The sequence below is a fragment of the Lissotriton vulgaris genome, chromosome 4_1 (genome assembly GCF_964263255.1).
Source record: "Lissotriton vulgaris chromosome 4_1, aLisVul1.2, whole genome shotgun sequence".
Taxonomy (NCBI): Eukaryota; Metazoa; Chordata; class Amphibia; order Caudata; family Salamandridae; genus Lissotriton; species Lissotriton vulgaris.
In genome coordinates, this window is record NC_141691.1 from 1,173,607,511 (window position 1) to 1,173,622,999 (window position 15,489).

Consider the following 15,489-nt stretch of genomic DNA (forward strand, 5'->3'; position numbering starts at 1 on the left):
TGCCTATCCGACCATGTGCTTTTTTAGGTCTCGCTGAGCCAATGCGCTTGCACATTGCTTCGGCGAGAATTATGTAGGGGCTCCAGGAAAGGCTGCCAAGAGGGCTTTGGAATGTGGATTATGGCCAGTGCATGTGCGCCGGGCGCGCGCTCACTATTTGCTCCCTCACCCCCCCATCAGACTTGAAAGGAAGCCTCTCGCACACCACCATTTGTCTGTGCCTCGGCATCAGACTTCAAAGGAATGCGTCCCGCCACAGCAATGCCGAGAGCTTGTTTCACTTTCAGCACAGCGCACAGAAGACTTGCCTGCTTTGCCAAAGCTTGTCTCTGATTTTGTATCCCTCTCCGTATTTGCACCTCTGTTCATCTTATTATAAATAGATGATTCTTCTCTCTGACTAGCTGGTTATCGGCGGCGTCACCCCAAGCCTTTGCATGTTTCCCACTTCACCAAGTGTGTGTCTATTTGTTTTGTGCTTGTCTCTCCCTTCGTCTCCCCCTCCACCACTGCAGGCTCAGCATAAGATAATGCGCCACACTGCTCGGCTGCGCTGTGCCGGTCTCAGATCCCCCCTCTCACCCCCACCCCCTTACAGCAGCTGCTCTAATGCCATTGAAAGGCAAGACTTGCCTTCTTTTCCAAAGCTTGTTGAGTGTTATGTTGAGTTCTCTTGCACTCCGTTTACAGATCTATATTTACCGCTTACATGCTTGATCATGTATTACAAGTTGAGTTTCCCACTTAAATTTCCCGAGCAGTTTATTTAACTAACACATATGGCAGTTCACACGCACACACACACACACAGGCATGTGCTTTCTATTCAGCAAGCTGTTACTCTGTGTCATTATTTCAGGTACATCCTCCCAAACGTTTTCTCACTTTTCCACCGATTAGCCGGGCTTTTGTCAGAGGTACCTCTTTGTACTCACAGATCAAAGGGAAGGAAATGGACGCGCTTCACTCATTATTCCATGTCCGAATCCCTTTTTTTTCTTCATTGTTGCTTATCCTACATTACTTGTTTTCCTTCCACACAGAGAATATGCAGCATTGTCTCCATTATTTAGAGATCACTTTAAGAGGCCGCATTTGGCATCCAGGTCATATTGCATCAATTTCCTCATCAGAAAATACCTTTTCACCTTTTCGGTAACAACAAAATGGGAGTTCCTGGATACCTTTGAGTTTCATCCACCCTGTATCCTGCATCATTGAATACTTGTGTCTGAATCATTATCTGACGGTATATAGTTAAAAAAAATATGTTTCAATCCAAAGCTACTATTTGAAACCCTGATGCATAACACCATAAATTGCAATATCACAGTTTTTGGGTAAATCGTGAGTCGGTGTAGTTAAAGAATAATTTGCATAAACTGCAAATCTGTGGCTCGAACCACAGCATACTTCACTTGAACTTCTATCTGCCTCCATTTAGAAGGTGAAACTGTTTCAGCACAATAACAAAAACCACAGTGTATTTTATGTGTTAACTCGCCTCTTCCTATTAGGCGCGATTTTCAGTGAGTTCTGGTTTTTCATCCAACAAAATGGTAGAACATTTACATGTGCTTGTAAGTACATATAACGGTAGAAGTCCCAGAGTGCTTAAAGTTGTTGACTGTAAAATCTAGACTAGCTAAAATTCACCCCATGGCAACTCCTTTTCAGATAGAATTGTTGCCCTACAAACATATGATGCAAATTCCTCTTAGAACCAATCAAGTGAAATGTAAACGGGAAGACGTCTCAATGCCTCTCACCACTCACCACTCTCCCCTCTCACCTCTCTCCTCTCTCACTACTCTCCCCTCTCACACCACTCTCCCCTCTCACACCACTCTCCCCTCTCACACCACTCTCCCCTCTCACACCACTCTCCCCTCTCACACCACTCTCCCCACTCTCCCCTGTCACCACTCTCTTCTCTCACCACTCTTTTCTCTGTCCCCTCTTTTCTCTGTCCCCTCTTCCCTCTCTCCCCTCTTCCCTCTCTCTTCACTCTCCTCTCCCCACTCTCCCCACTCTCCCCTCTCACCACTCTCACCACTCTCCCCACTCAACCCACTCACCCCACTCACCACTCTCCCCACTCACCGCTCTCCCCCCTCTCACCACTCTCCCCTCTCACCACTCTCCCCTCTCACCACTCTCTTTCCCCTCTCATCACTGATGGCTAACACCGGCTGATGGACGATCACTTGTCCCTACTCCGCGAGGAAGTCATGGCTGTCTTGGCCAAGGGAGCTAGCACAGAAGTAGGCTATTATTGCTATTCCCGCTACTTTCTGGTCCCAAAAAGGACAAGGGTCTTCGCCTTATTCTGGATCTCCGAGCCCTCAACTACTTCCTTAAAAAGAAGAAGTTCAAGATGCTCAAATTGGCTCAGGTCTTTTCTGCCCTGGACTCAGGAGACTGGGTGGTAGGGTTGAACTTACAGGATGCCTATTTTCACATTCCCATCCTGCCTACCCATTGGCGCTACTTGCAGTTTACGGTAGGCAGTGAACCTTTTTCAGTTCACCGTGCTCCCTTTTTGCCTTACCAGCTCCCCTTGGGTATTCATCAAGGTGATGCAGTGGTCGCAGCTCATCTGCGCAGTCAGGGGTGCAGTCTTCCCCTATCTCGACGACTGCCTGCTGAAGGCGGGCTCGTCCCAGGCTGTCGTCTCCCACCTCCAGACTATGGTGAACTTCCTGCATTCGCTGGTGTTCACTATCAACATGCCAAAGTCAAACCATACTGCCTCTCAGACGCTCCCTTTTACCGGAGCTGTTCTGGACATGGTGCAGTTTCGAACTTATCCTCCCAAACGACAAGTCCAGGATATTCAGGCTATTATACTGTTATTTAAGCCTCTATCCTGGGTTTCGGTGAGACTGACTCTGAGGCTGCTGGGCCTCAGGGCCTCCTGCATCCTGCTGGTGATACATGCCAGATGGCATATGCAGGCTCTGCAATAGGACCTGAAATTCCAGTGGGTGCATCATCACTGGAACCTCACCGACATGATCCAGATCTCGGAGGGAACTGCAAACGACCTGCAGTGGTGGCTGACGAACCGCAATTGGGTGAAAGGTAGACCCCTGTCCCTTCCCAACCAGACCTCACAGTATTGACAGATGCATCACTCCTAAGATGGGGCGGCCACCTGGAAGGGGTGGAGATCAGAGGACTCTGGTCACCAGCAGAATCTGGAGTCCACATCAACATGCTGAAGCTCCATGCGATCAGACTGGCAGAAAGTATTTCTATCCTCCATCAAGGGAAGACTAGTGCAGGTGTTCACGGACAACTCCACCACCATGTAGTACGGCTACAAACAGGGTGGGTTGCGGTCGTGGACCCTTTGTCATGAGGCCCTGCATCTCTGGACTCAGCTGGAGCAGCAGGACATATTCCTGAAAGCCACAGTGGACGAACCCAGCCATCGATGATTGCGGATCATAAATGGCATCTCCACCCGGAGGTGGAGCAAGGTCTCATTAAGCAGTGGGAGAACCTTGGTTAGATCTGTTCGCCTCCACTGAGAATGCGCAATGTCAGCAGGTTTGCGTACAGGCGTTTTCCCTGCGGCTCTCGCTCGGAGACGCTCTTTGTCTCCAGTGGAGCTTGGGCCTTCTGTATGTCTTTCCTCCCATACCACACCTGCCCGGAGTTCTCAAGAAGATCAGGTACGTCCAGGCCTAAGTCATCCTTCTGGCTCTGGACTGGGCACAGAGAGTCTGGTATCCCGAGCTTCTGAACTGGAGTGTTGATCCGCAGATCAGGCTTCTCCTTCAAGAGTATCTTTTGTCACAGCAACAGGGGAGGGTTCTTCAACTGAACCTATCCACTCTCTCTCGTCTTGTGTGGAGATTGAGCGGCAGCAGTTGACAACTTTCAACCTTCCTCCCGAAGTTTGTAATATTATTCTTGCAGCCAAGCGTCTCTCCACCAAGACGGTATATGTCTTGCATTGGAAAAGAATTGTGGCATGGTGTTCATGCAAGTAAATTGATCCCCATTCTGCCACTCTTTCTGAGATACTGTTATTCATTTTTTACCTTTTCCCAGCATGCATTGCCCAGCAGGTCTCTGTTCTGGGCACTCTCGAGGGCTGATTTTCTGCTCTTTCTTGTGGCTGCCAGACCAACCCTCCCTTTTCAAGTCCACTATTGTAAATAGGTTTTTAAGGGTCTTCTACAACAGTTTCCCCGTTCTCCTTTCTTTATGCCTCAGTGGGACCTTAGCTTGGTTCTTACATTCTTAATGTGCGCTCCTTTCGAGCCTTTCCACAACTGTCCCCTCATGCTGCTCACCATCAAAACAGCCTTTCTTGTGGCAATTACTTCGGCCTGGAGGGTAAGTGAATACAGGCTTTATCTTCCAAGCCTCTATTTTTCTTGGATTACCCAGGACAAACTGGGCATCTTTCCTGCCGAAAGTGGTAACACAATTTCATGTTGGCCAACAGTCACCTTGCCCACCTTCTAAGGTCCTCCACATCCAAGGAAGAGGAACGACTCCACCGTCTGTACCCCAAAAGAGCGTTGACATTCTACCTTGACCGCACACAAGAGTTCTTGGTGAATGACCAACTCTTCGTGGGGTATGTTGGTGCAGAGAAAGCTCTGGCAGTGCAGAAACAAACCATCTCTAGATGGGTCGTTCTCTGCATCAAGATCTGCTACACACTGGCCAAGAAGCAGCCTCCTGAAGGCTTTCAGGCTCATTCCACCAGTGCTAAAGATTCTTCAACGACCCACCCATCCTCCCTGCTCTGCTGACAGATCTCTAGGGTCAGGGCTGATCCCTTTTAGAGCTCTAGTTTTGACACGCCAGTGTCAGTGTGCTTCATGGCTTAGTGCTCCTGGCGTGGAAGGTTGTGAAAAGTAACTGAAATTCGGCGTGCCGCGGTGACGCCTTTAAAGGAGGCTCCAACGTCACTTCTAGCGTGGACAACGCCATGCGTAGTTGACTGATGCCACCTACCTGCACGCAGGAGTACTGCCCACGAAAAATCTTCCAAATTCAGTCTGATGCCTGGGGAAATTTAAAGGTAAGGAATATGTAGCTAGATATAATCTCTATAAGATAAGGCATTACCAAAGGTAAGTAATTTGTTTGTCACAAAACATAAGAAAAGAGGACAGGCATGTTCGAAGGATTGGGATCATTTTAGGTCCCGGTCCCTCAAAACTGAAAGGAAATCACTATGGAAGCACAAGAAGTCCAATAAGGGGTCTCCCATTCCTGTTGTCCCTGTTGCATGGAGAAGTTGCACAGCCAGCCCTCCAAAGTGGCAATATCTGCGTCTTCAGACTTTGACCCACTCCCAGTCCTGACTCTGTGTAGTGCTGGTTCCCTCTGGCTCTCTTTTGAGCCCCACAGATATGTTGGGGTCATATCTGGGCTGGGAAGGTCTTCTGAATGATATGAAGATGAGAGGCCTCTGGTCTCCGATAAAGCAGTGACATCATATCACTCTTCTTGAGCTGTGACGTATTGGCCTTATCCTCAAGACTTTTGTGCCTTCCGTCACAGGCAGATCTGTCCATGTCCTAATGACAACATGGACGCTGCATCGGACTGCAACAAACAGGGCAATCTAGAAGCATTCTGTATGTGACCGTAGCTGGTCTTTCATGGGAGTACCCTAACATTTTGTCACTTGATGGGATCTCTAAAGCTCAAAGCGGATGAACTCAGCTGGTGTCAGCTTGGTGACCAAGAGTAACATCAGCAGCTGCAGGTGGTGCATAGCTTTTTCATTCAGGGTGACATGCCCATAGTTTATTTGTTTGCTACCTCAGAGAACATGCATTGTCAGGCCTTTTTTGCCTTGGGTTTTTTCTGGAACAAGTTATCTGTCTTCAGTGGGACTCTGGACTCCTGTACATTCTTCTGCCAGTCCTGAAAATACCAAGGCGGACAGGGCACAGCCCACCCTGGTATGTCTGAATTGGGTTTGGAGAGTGTACTATTCCGACTGGTTGAATCTGAGCCTACGCCCTTCACTTTGGCTTCCTCGTCAGAAGGAGCCTGAAGCACAAGCATCTGCCTGCCTTCTGATATCAGAGGACCCTGTGAGGAGGAGGAGAGTGTCTGTGGGCACGAGGACCAGTGGGGCATCCTGGGGAGTGGATCCCTCAAGCAAGGTGTGAGATATAACTGCTCTGGCACCGATTGGCCATCTGTGTGCTGGCCAATGTTTGTGACCCTGTATGCCAGAGAAGGCTGCTGTGAAGATGTTGCTGCCAAACCAATCGAGCTGTCAGTCCGTGTTCTGCCCAAATGTCGGTGACCCCGAATGCCAGAGAGAAATAGCAAGGGTTTTGTGCACAATTGCCAACAGGAGGGGCCTTTGCTGTATGCAGTGTGTGACAAAGAGAAATAGACGTAAGTCCGCACTGGTGCGAGTTGTACCCTTGTGTTGTTCGTGTTTTTTACAATTGTTTTTAGACTCCTATGTACTATCTGCACTTTACTTGTAAGCTGATTTAATAGCTTCACTGCCCTTACCTGCGCCGCACGCCTCCCCTCCGACCCCGGTCCACCGCAGCTGAGGCTGTTTGAGTGGAGGGCGGACCGGGCTGAGCGAGACACACCCCCTGACACCGCCTCTCAGTATATATTATGAGCACGGCAAGGCCGCGCAGCGGCGTGCCAAAGGCAAGCCCGTCTGCGCCGGGACCGGGCCAAGGGCCACAACCCCTGGTAAAATCAACCCCCATAGAGGGAGGACAATCTACTCTGCAGAAGAGCTACTCCTACTAACATCCAAACTCGGCTTTAGCCCTATCTCCCCGCTAGCAGAAACCAAAGACTGTGCAAACTGCCAACTCAAGTTTGAGTTCACACTCTGTAGAAGCATGACGACACGTATTCATCCTACCATACCTGAAATAAAATCCTTCAGGGCCGGACTCATTAATGCCCGATCACTAGTGAAACACAACTCAGAAACAGCAGACCTCATTGAGGATAAAAAGCTAGATGTAATTTTCATTACCGAGACCTGGGCCGACGAAGCCTCGGATATACACCTGTTATTAGCGATCCCGGAAAAATATACAATAACCAGAGCAGACAGAAAAAAGAAACAAGGGGAGGGCTTAGCAATCATTGCCAGAAATGAACTTCAGATGAAGGGCCGCACACTGAACCCCTTTCTAGAATCCAGTTTACAACATCCTGACTTCACCATTCTGGGGGATTTTAATTTCCACCTGGAAAAGAATGACGATACAGGGACAGCAGCGCTGACCGACGCAATGAACAATATGGCCCTCATACAATTAGTGCACAAGGACACGCACAAAGCAGGACGCACCTTAGATGGCATCTTTACATCTAACAAAGATATTAAAGTAATAGACTGTTTCCCGGTCCCATGGTCAGACCACAAAGTCATAATCTTCTCTATAACCCTGGATCATATAGAGGAAACAATGCCTCCCCAGAATCATGACAAACCTACCTCTTAGATGGACTGGTCAAAATTAGATACTTCTAAATTACGAGAACACCTTGCGTCACATGCACCTACTTTGGACCTAGAAAGTAACAAAGCAACTGACCAAATATCAAAATGGATAACAGCAGCAGTAAATATAGCTGCACCACTGAAAAAAGCAATATTTAGGAAAAAACAACCTTCCCAACCCTGGTTTTCCGAACATCTAAGGACCCAGAAACGAATTTGCAGAAAACTAGAAAGGATATGGAGAATAAGCTACGACCCAAACTGTAAAATCGAATATAAAACCTCCCTGAACATCTATAAAAAAATGATATTTACAGTAAAAAGTCAGTACTTCACCATAAAAATAGAAGAGGCAAAAAACTCTAGTCGAGAACTATTCACCACGGTAAAAAAATTATCCAAAATAAATGCAAATAATAATGTGCCTGTCAGTACGGAGTTCTGTAACACTCTGGGTCAGTTTTTTGTCGACAAAGTGACCCGGGTCTATGAATCCTTTAATGCAACCAACCCACAGACCCCCGCCCCAGACAAAATAGACCAAAATGAAAACTCGGTCCCCAGAAAAACACCTAAACCATCATTTAAATTCCGTATCCCTGAGAGAGAACAGGTACACCAAGTAATTATAACTACGAATTCCGGGGCGTATTCAGACCCTTGCCCACCAAAAATTTTCCACCTCTTCCCAGAACTGCTCAGAGAGAAAATGGTAGAGCTCTTGGGCCACATAGTGAACTCAGGTTCCTATCCAGACCTCTGGAAACTAACATCAGTCCTACCCTTTGTATAAAAATCCAACCTAGACCCAGAAGAACCGGGAAACTACAGGTCAATAGCTAGGATTCCCTTTGGTGCCAAGGAAGTTGAGAAGCTTTTGAATAAACAACTTGCCCAGTTTATTGCCGAGGCAGACATCCTTGACCCGTCCCAGTACGGTTTCCGTGAGGGACACGGTACTGAGACAGCCTTGCTGATGGCGGTGGAAGAACTCAGGAGCGTGTTGGATGCCGGGGGGAAGGCCGCCTTGATTTTAGTACACCTCTCGGCGGCCTTCGACACAGTAAATCACAACACGCTCCTGAATCGACTAGCATCAGCAGGAGTACATAAGGATGCACGAAAACTACTGGCATCATTCCTAGACAATAGAACTTTCAGAGTGGAACTAGGAGGGATAAAATCCAAATCCTTCAACTCACCCTGTGGAGTTCCGCAGGGATCATCATTAAGCCCTACGCTTTTTAACTTAGATGTAGCACCACTAGCTGGAATCATCAGGGCTTCGGGATTCCTGCCCGTGTCATACGCGGATGACACGCAAATTGTTGTGTCAATCAAAAATGACAGCTCAGAAACCGCAGACAAATTTAAAAACTGCATGACACAGGTCAGCCAATGGATGGAGCAGAACTGCTTAAAACTGAATGGGGACAAAAGCGAGGTCATGTTACAAGGAACAAATGCAGGAATTTGGTCACCAGAGTGGTGGCCGGCGGATCTGGGCAACTGTCCGTCACCCGTAACTAAAGTCAAAAACTTAGGCATCATGCTAGATAACAGGCTCACCTTTGATGCCCAAACCATCAAATTAGCATCCACTATGTGGTTCATCCTAAAAATGATCAGGAAACTAGTGCCATATATTCCTCTAGATTCCCGTAAAACTGTAGTGACCACCTTAGCCTTGTCAAGACTCGATTACGGGAACGCATTATACGCTGGGATGCAGACACAACACTTGAACAAACTACAACGCCTGCAGAACTCGGCAGCACGCTTAGTCCTAGACATCCCTAGAACTGAACACATATCACACCACCTGGATACCCTACATTGGCTCCCACTGGCAAAACGAATAAGATTTAAATCACTATGTTTAATATATAAGGCACTCCAGGGCACGGGACCCCTGTTCCTCAGAACCCACCTTAAGTCATACACCCCCACAAGAGAATTACGATCTAGCCAGGCAAAACTTGTACAAGTTCCTAGGTTCAAACAGGCCAGATGGGGGGGGCAGAAGCTTTATACTGCATGCTGCCAAAGATTGGAATCGTCTTCCCCTTGCTATCAAGAACTGTACCTCCCTAATGTCATTTAGGAAATCATTAAAGACATGGCTCTTCAACCCCCGCTAAATCCAGCTCTTGTGACACCAGGACACTGTCTTTTTCTGCAGCGCCAAGACGCCCATGGGCATACGTGCGCTTTACAAAACCACAAATCAAATCAAACAAGAACAGCAGATGGTGACCCATGCGACCGGACCCTCAATGGAAGTATCGGAAGCTGAGTGACCTGCCAGAGGGGTCAGAGGAACATTCGAGAGATGCCTCAGGCAATCAGCTGCCTTGCCTGCAGAGACTAGATTACTGCTAATCGCCGGCATCCGCTCCAGTCCACTGCGATACCAGAGTGATGAATGCTCCTGGAATCTTATGTATCACAACACCAGGGAGAGACGCTAATTCTGATCGCCTGGCCAGTGTGCCTAGGAGAAACTTGCTTTACCTCATAGTGCAACTGTGCTCGAACTCTCTGACTTTAAGAAAGCCACAGAGAAACATCTCAGACATGGAGTCGTAGCGGGGCCTAACCTGAATGTTACCTATCATAAATGAGTAATAACTACTGCCAGTAGACAGGGAAGCTGGATTTAGGACACTGCTCGGACTGTGCTACAGTGCCTTGTGTATTGATTGTGTCGGTCTTATTTTTACTTTGTGTTTGTATATAAATGACATAAAAGTGAGTATCTGGCTGGACATTCATTTATTGGCATTGTTGAATGTTTTTGGAGTCTTGAACCTGTGTTCACTTTGCACCTACCTCCCCCACCCCCAGTCTTGAACTGCGATACCCTGGAGAGCCTAAGACTGAAGGGATAGTACTGGACCCCATTGCTTAGGACCCTCAGTTGGTTGGACCCTGGGACATCAGGAGTAAAACACCTTAGCCACCACGGTCAGTAGCTCCTACCTGCCCATTGGAAGGGGGTCCGTCTGACACTCTGTGTCTGAGAACGCAGCAAACACTGTTTGTTAAGCTGATTTCAGTGTGCAGGGCTGAAAACTGTATGTGGACCATGTTGTTCCATCCGGAGCGATGATGCCACCTGTGAGCATGTGGTATCGCAGTTTTTTTCAGATTTAGTTTGACACCTGAGAGAATTCACAAGGTAAAGAATCAGGGGTTCGCTAGAGTATCTATCAGAAAGATCATTACCAAAATATAGGTAACTTGTTCAATACTGGCATAATTTGAAATTCTATTGAAATGCTCACCCTGTTCGTTTCCTTGTCCTCCTACCGTCCCCTTGCCTCTTTTAACTCTTCTGTATGAAACTTGCAAAGTGTCTGAAACATAAAGCAACCAAAGCACAAATTAATTTTAAGGACACTTTTTTATATTGTTTCATGGGATTTATTTATTTATGTATAAAGTTTTATATAGCACGAACAGTATCCCGAGGGATATCAGAGCGCTTTACAATTGGAGGGATAGGAAGGTAACAGTTGCATTACATGTGTCAAATAGGAATACCAAGCAGAACACATATCAAATAGGACTCACAGAACAAGAACTGTTACAAATACGGAGGGTCAACAAAGAATAATATAAAAACTGGTACATAGCGAACTAGGAGGGGAGCAAATGATTCAAACAATAAGAATAGCATCTAGTGCAGGCTTAAAGGTGTAAGTCCAATGAATTAGAGCGGATGTTCCATCACCCTATTAAGGTAAGAACTTGTTCATAAGGAATCTTTTTACTTCCAGTTTGAAAGCAACCTTGGAGGAGATTCTACGTATTTCGGTGGGGGGAGAGTTCCAGCTCTTCAGTGCAGAGCCGGAAAAAGCTTGGTGACACGTTCTATTTTTGCGAAGGATCTGAGGTTTCAGGAGGAGAGAGTTAGCACTAGTGGGTCTACCCCCTCTGACAGTTCCAGCTTTTGCGCTAGATAACTGGGGGGGTTTGTAATGAAGGGCTTTGTGGGATAGGCACGCAATCTTTAGCTGTATTCTTGTTTCATAGGGCAGCCAATTTAGGGATTTTAAGACTGGGGAGTTGTGCGCATTTCTTTTGGTGCGCATAACCAATCTGGCCGCCGCATTCAATAAGGCCCTTAGTGGAGCCAATGGATGTTTGGCAGCCTTCAATTCTACTAGCATTGTATTTTAATTGCCCCTTAATGTGCAACATGAAGTTGAATCTCAAGAAAAGGGAAAAGAAAATCAGCTAATAATACATGCTCACAGAGTACCCGTGTCACTATGTAAGAATATTGCATGTGTCAAAGGGGCTACTGTGGTGTTTCAGAGGGGCTAGTGTGGTGCGATCCCAGAGCCCCTCTTTCAAGAGTAGGTTGTAGGGTTTGCCTTGGGGCAGATCCAATCTGAACAGCTCCAGGGTGTCCTGTGTGACTCTGCGCAAGACACTTCAACACCTGGGTGGTTCTCATGTATGTATTATAATAACTGACTTTTAAAGAGGTTCTTATTTGGTGCCTTTAATGACTGATGCATTCGATTACATTTTACAGTGTGAAAATTCTGTACCTTTCTGCCCCTAGGTTGCCCTTTGCAAATCACTGATCAACCTCGCTCTGAAGGGACTGTCATATTATCATACATATGACCGACTATTCTTGGGCATGAGTGTCGTCCTGGGATTCATCGGTTGGACGTCATATGTAATCCTCATGATTGTGAAACTGTATACTAATATACCCTCTAGTGACCTGAAACACACCAAGGTACAGTAAATGCACTGGCCGCATTATAAATGCATTATTGCTTACTTGAATCATTCGTAGAATACACGTTATTTCCCCTTTGTTAGTTTTCTTAACAAATAAAATTAAAGACTCTGAATCCAAGGGTCCATTAAAAGTTGTTGTATTTACCGCACCCAGTAAATACCGATAGCTCCAGGATGCGATATTTACCAGGTGAGGTAAATAAATTCACCACATTTCTCAGGTATATGATTTTCCTGCGCATTTTCCACTGTACTTTATGTAATGTACGGAAGGTTACCTACTGAAATTTCCTATGGGACAATTGCCAGAGTGAGGGCAGTCAGTACCGCATTACTAGGGTTGCAATCAAATTGGAATTCTCCCACTCTTATGAGGGTCATATTGCTCAAAACAAATTAGCGATGATGAGATTGACCTTTACTGTTGATAAACGCCTAGATTTTATTGTTTGCTAAAAATGTATGATAACTGACGTTAATTCCACCTTACAGAATTGATCAGTTTATCTTATGAGGTGTTTCTTTGTGCTATGCATCCTCCAGCACATTGAATCTTATAGATCTCATCAGATTGCTCTATGTAACTGTGCATATCTCGGACTCCTGGAGTGGAAAGGTGGCACATTGTGCGGTGGGTCATACAGAAGCCCAAAGGTTACAAAGTCTACCTGATCTTGAGTTGGCCTCCATATAGTAATCCATACAGCTTGCGTTGTTCCTACTCAATTTTCAGACATAGAAACGTGTTTTGGGGAACTCACTGACATTGTGTTTGCGCTAGCTTGTATTTTCAGCATCTGCGTGTAAATCTTAGAATGGGATTATATGACTTGTGAGTTCTTCTCCAGGAGAGGTTTCTCCACAAGTAACTTGTTATGCTATAGGCTGGATAAAACCCTGGTGCACAGTTCTCTTGCACCAGTCCTATCGTACTCATAGGACATTCGAGCACCCGTTCTGGAAAAGAAGATGAAGGTCCCAGAAGGATCTGAAATTATTTTAGGAATGAGTAGCGAATTATATATAGGACAACTATATCTACGTTAAAGGCAAGGGAAAGTAACCTGGAGTTCTCTGACCAAGTATGCTGGCTGACAGAAACTACAAATGAATTCTTTTGCATCAAAGATCTTAGATCATGTGATCAAATATTATGTTTATGATGTTTACCAGGCCTTGCTTTTTTAATGTTAGACCTTTTTCATTGGATCTTCTCCTTGATCCTGAACTGGGGGAGCCAGTGGACAGGAGGTGGCAATCACAAAGAGTAATTGATGTTTTAAGACAACAAATGAAAAGGAGTGGTAGTTTAGCATATTCTAGATCAAGGTCATTCTTTACCAGAGAGGAAGGTGAGTGAATAAACAACTGACCTGGAATTTGTGATAGTTGTGAACTGTATAAGGAGCTATTCAGCCCAGAGAATGAAAGTGGAGTGGCCTCAGACCTGGAATAGCAAAAGGACAGAGAGGTGACACATATATAACAATAATACTCTTTAGTTAGTGGCAAGGAAAGATGGACACAAGGACTGCATGAAGAAATAAGAGTGGAGGAGCAAAGCAGAAAATCACAATATTGACCTGTTTCAGTTGGAAAGGCAGATGAAAAAGTAGTTGGTTGAGGAAGAAGACAAATAGTGCAGTAGACAAAATGAACATAAAATGTTTAATTGTTTTTGGCGGTGCAGCGTTGCTTCCCTGGAGAAAGCAAAACAGTGTTGTTCTTCCAGCGGTGTGGCTCTTTTTTACAGTTTCCAAGTACCCACGTATTCATTTAATTTCTTGCTGACATTATTTTACATCTTTCTGTTCGTCTGCACCAAGTGCTTCTGAGGATGGCAAACAACATTGAGCCGAGGTGTGCAGAACCTGACAGAACTCCTTTGGAGACCTGGGTTCTGCCATTTACCCACAGGAGCAACAACACACTCAGGAAAATAAGGATGGAGTATTGTGAAGTGAGATTAAAGTAACAGAAATGTAGTCCCAGGGGAAGCAGAGGTTCTTAAACACCTGGCTTCAAGTATGAGACCTGCACAAAAATAGGTACCCTGACTTTCCCATAATTATTAAAATACTGAATTACTATTTGGCCTGAACAAAGTGGTTTGCATTGTTGGTAAAGCCTCTCCTTCACCTTTATATTTTGTTTAAACATCACCCCATTTGCAAGTAACAATAGTTATTGAAAATATGGTAATGAACATAGTGTTCTGTAACTTGTGAAACCCTGGTGACCATTTTCGGGCCCAACTGTCTAAATAATGACAAACATATTTGAGACAAAAGAAATATTGTATGCTTATGTATGGTTGGTATTCGTGCAGGGTAAACTTAGATCACGAGCAACAGAGTATTAACAGGATTCAGAAGATACTACCTTCACAGATCTGCAGGCAGCCACCACCCGTGACTAGCGATCTCAAGTAAATTGGATCCAATTAAATCCACATCATAGAGCATCGGAGTAGTGTTGGGGAAGTAATGGTAGAAAACAGTCACCACATAATAATTTTTAGAGAACCTGGGAAGAGGAAAGGAAGGATCATAGCAATGTGGCTAGAAAAGAGGAGGAAGAGTTTGTAATGAAAGTCTAGAAGAAATAATCTATGCCAGTTGGTGATTTAGTTGCCAAGTATTTAAACATAGTAATTACATGATACTGTCACTGCTTGACAAAAGCAGGAATGAAGTGGAGAAACCGAGATCATCAAGAAGTTGGAGCTGTGTCCCACATGTGCCATAGTAGCCCATAACTCTTTTGAAATCAGCACTGATAAATTGCTGTTCTCCTATCCAGGTAAGAACCTCCAGCTGGGAAATGTTGCTGATGGCCACCAGAGGCTTAAACGAGTTCCGCCGCATCCACAATTGAGCATGCATGTCTTCCACCTCCAACCTAACATTCAATGTTAATTCATGTAAAAACAGAAGGTAACGCATCACCTGACAGGGAGCAACACGTATAGATCATGAGCCTCAAAGATGGATTTTCAAGGGGTGTCTACTACTAAAAGTGTATCCCCAAGCTCAGCACGTCTGAAAAAGGGGCTGGTTAGTCTGTTGATATAAATGATATTGACTCAGTCAACATCTGTGAAGAACATCAAACATTTATACATGACCCTTGATAGAACTATGGTGACTTCGCCTATCTAAGCAGGACATCCTGCAACTAAAATGCCAAAAAATCATTCAAAACACCTTCATGAATAAAAGAGGTAAGACCCAAAGCAAGGCCATTTGACA

At 45.6% G+C, this 15,489-nt stretch overlaps 1 protein-coding gene across 2 annotated transcripts in view; it reads left to right on the top strand.

Annotated features, from left to right (window-relative positions):
* The window catches only part of PIGN (phosphatidylinositol glycan anchor biosynthesis class N), a 1,076,629-nt gene that overhangs the window by 446,857 nt on the left and 614,283 nt on the right, over positions 1–15,489 (top strand). For both annotated transcript variants that reach the window (XM_086965406.1, XM_086965407.1), the window contains exon 15: positions 12,051–12,233. In XM_086965406.1, coding sequence (XP_086821532.1) covers positions 12,051–12,233 — 183 coding nt within the window. The remainder of the gene's footprint in view (positions 1–12,050; positions 12,234–15,489) is intronic.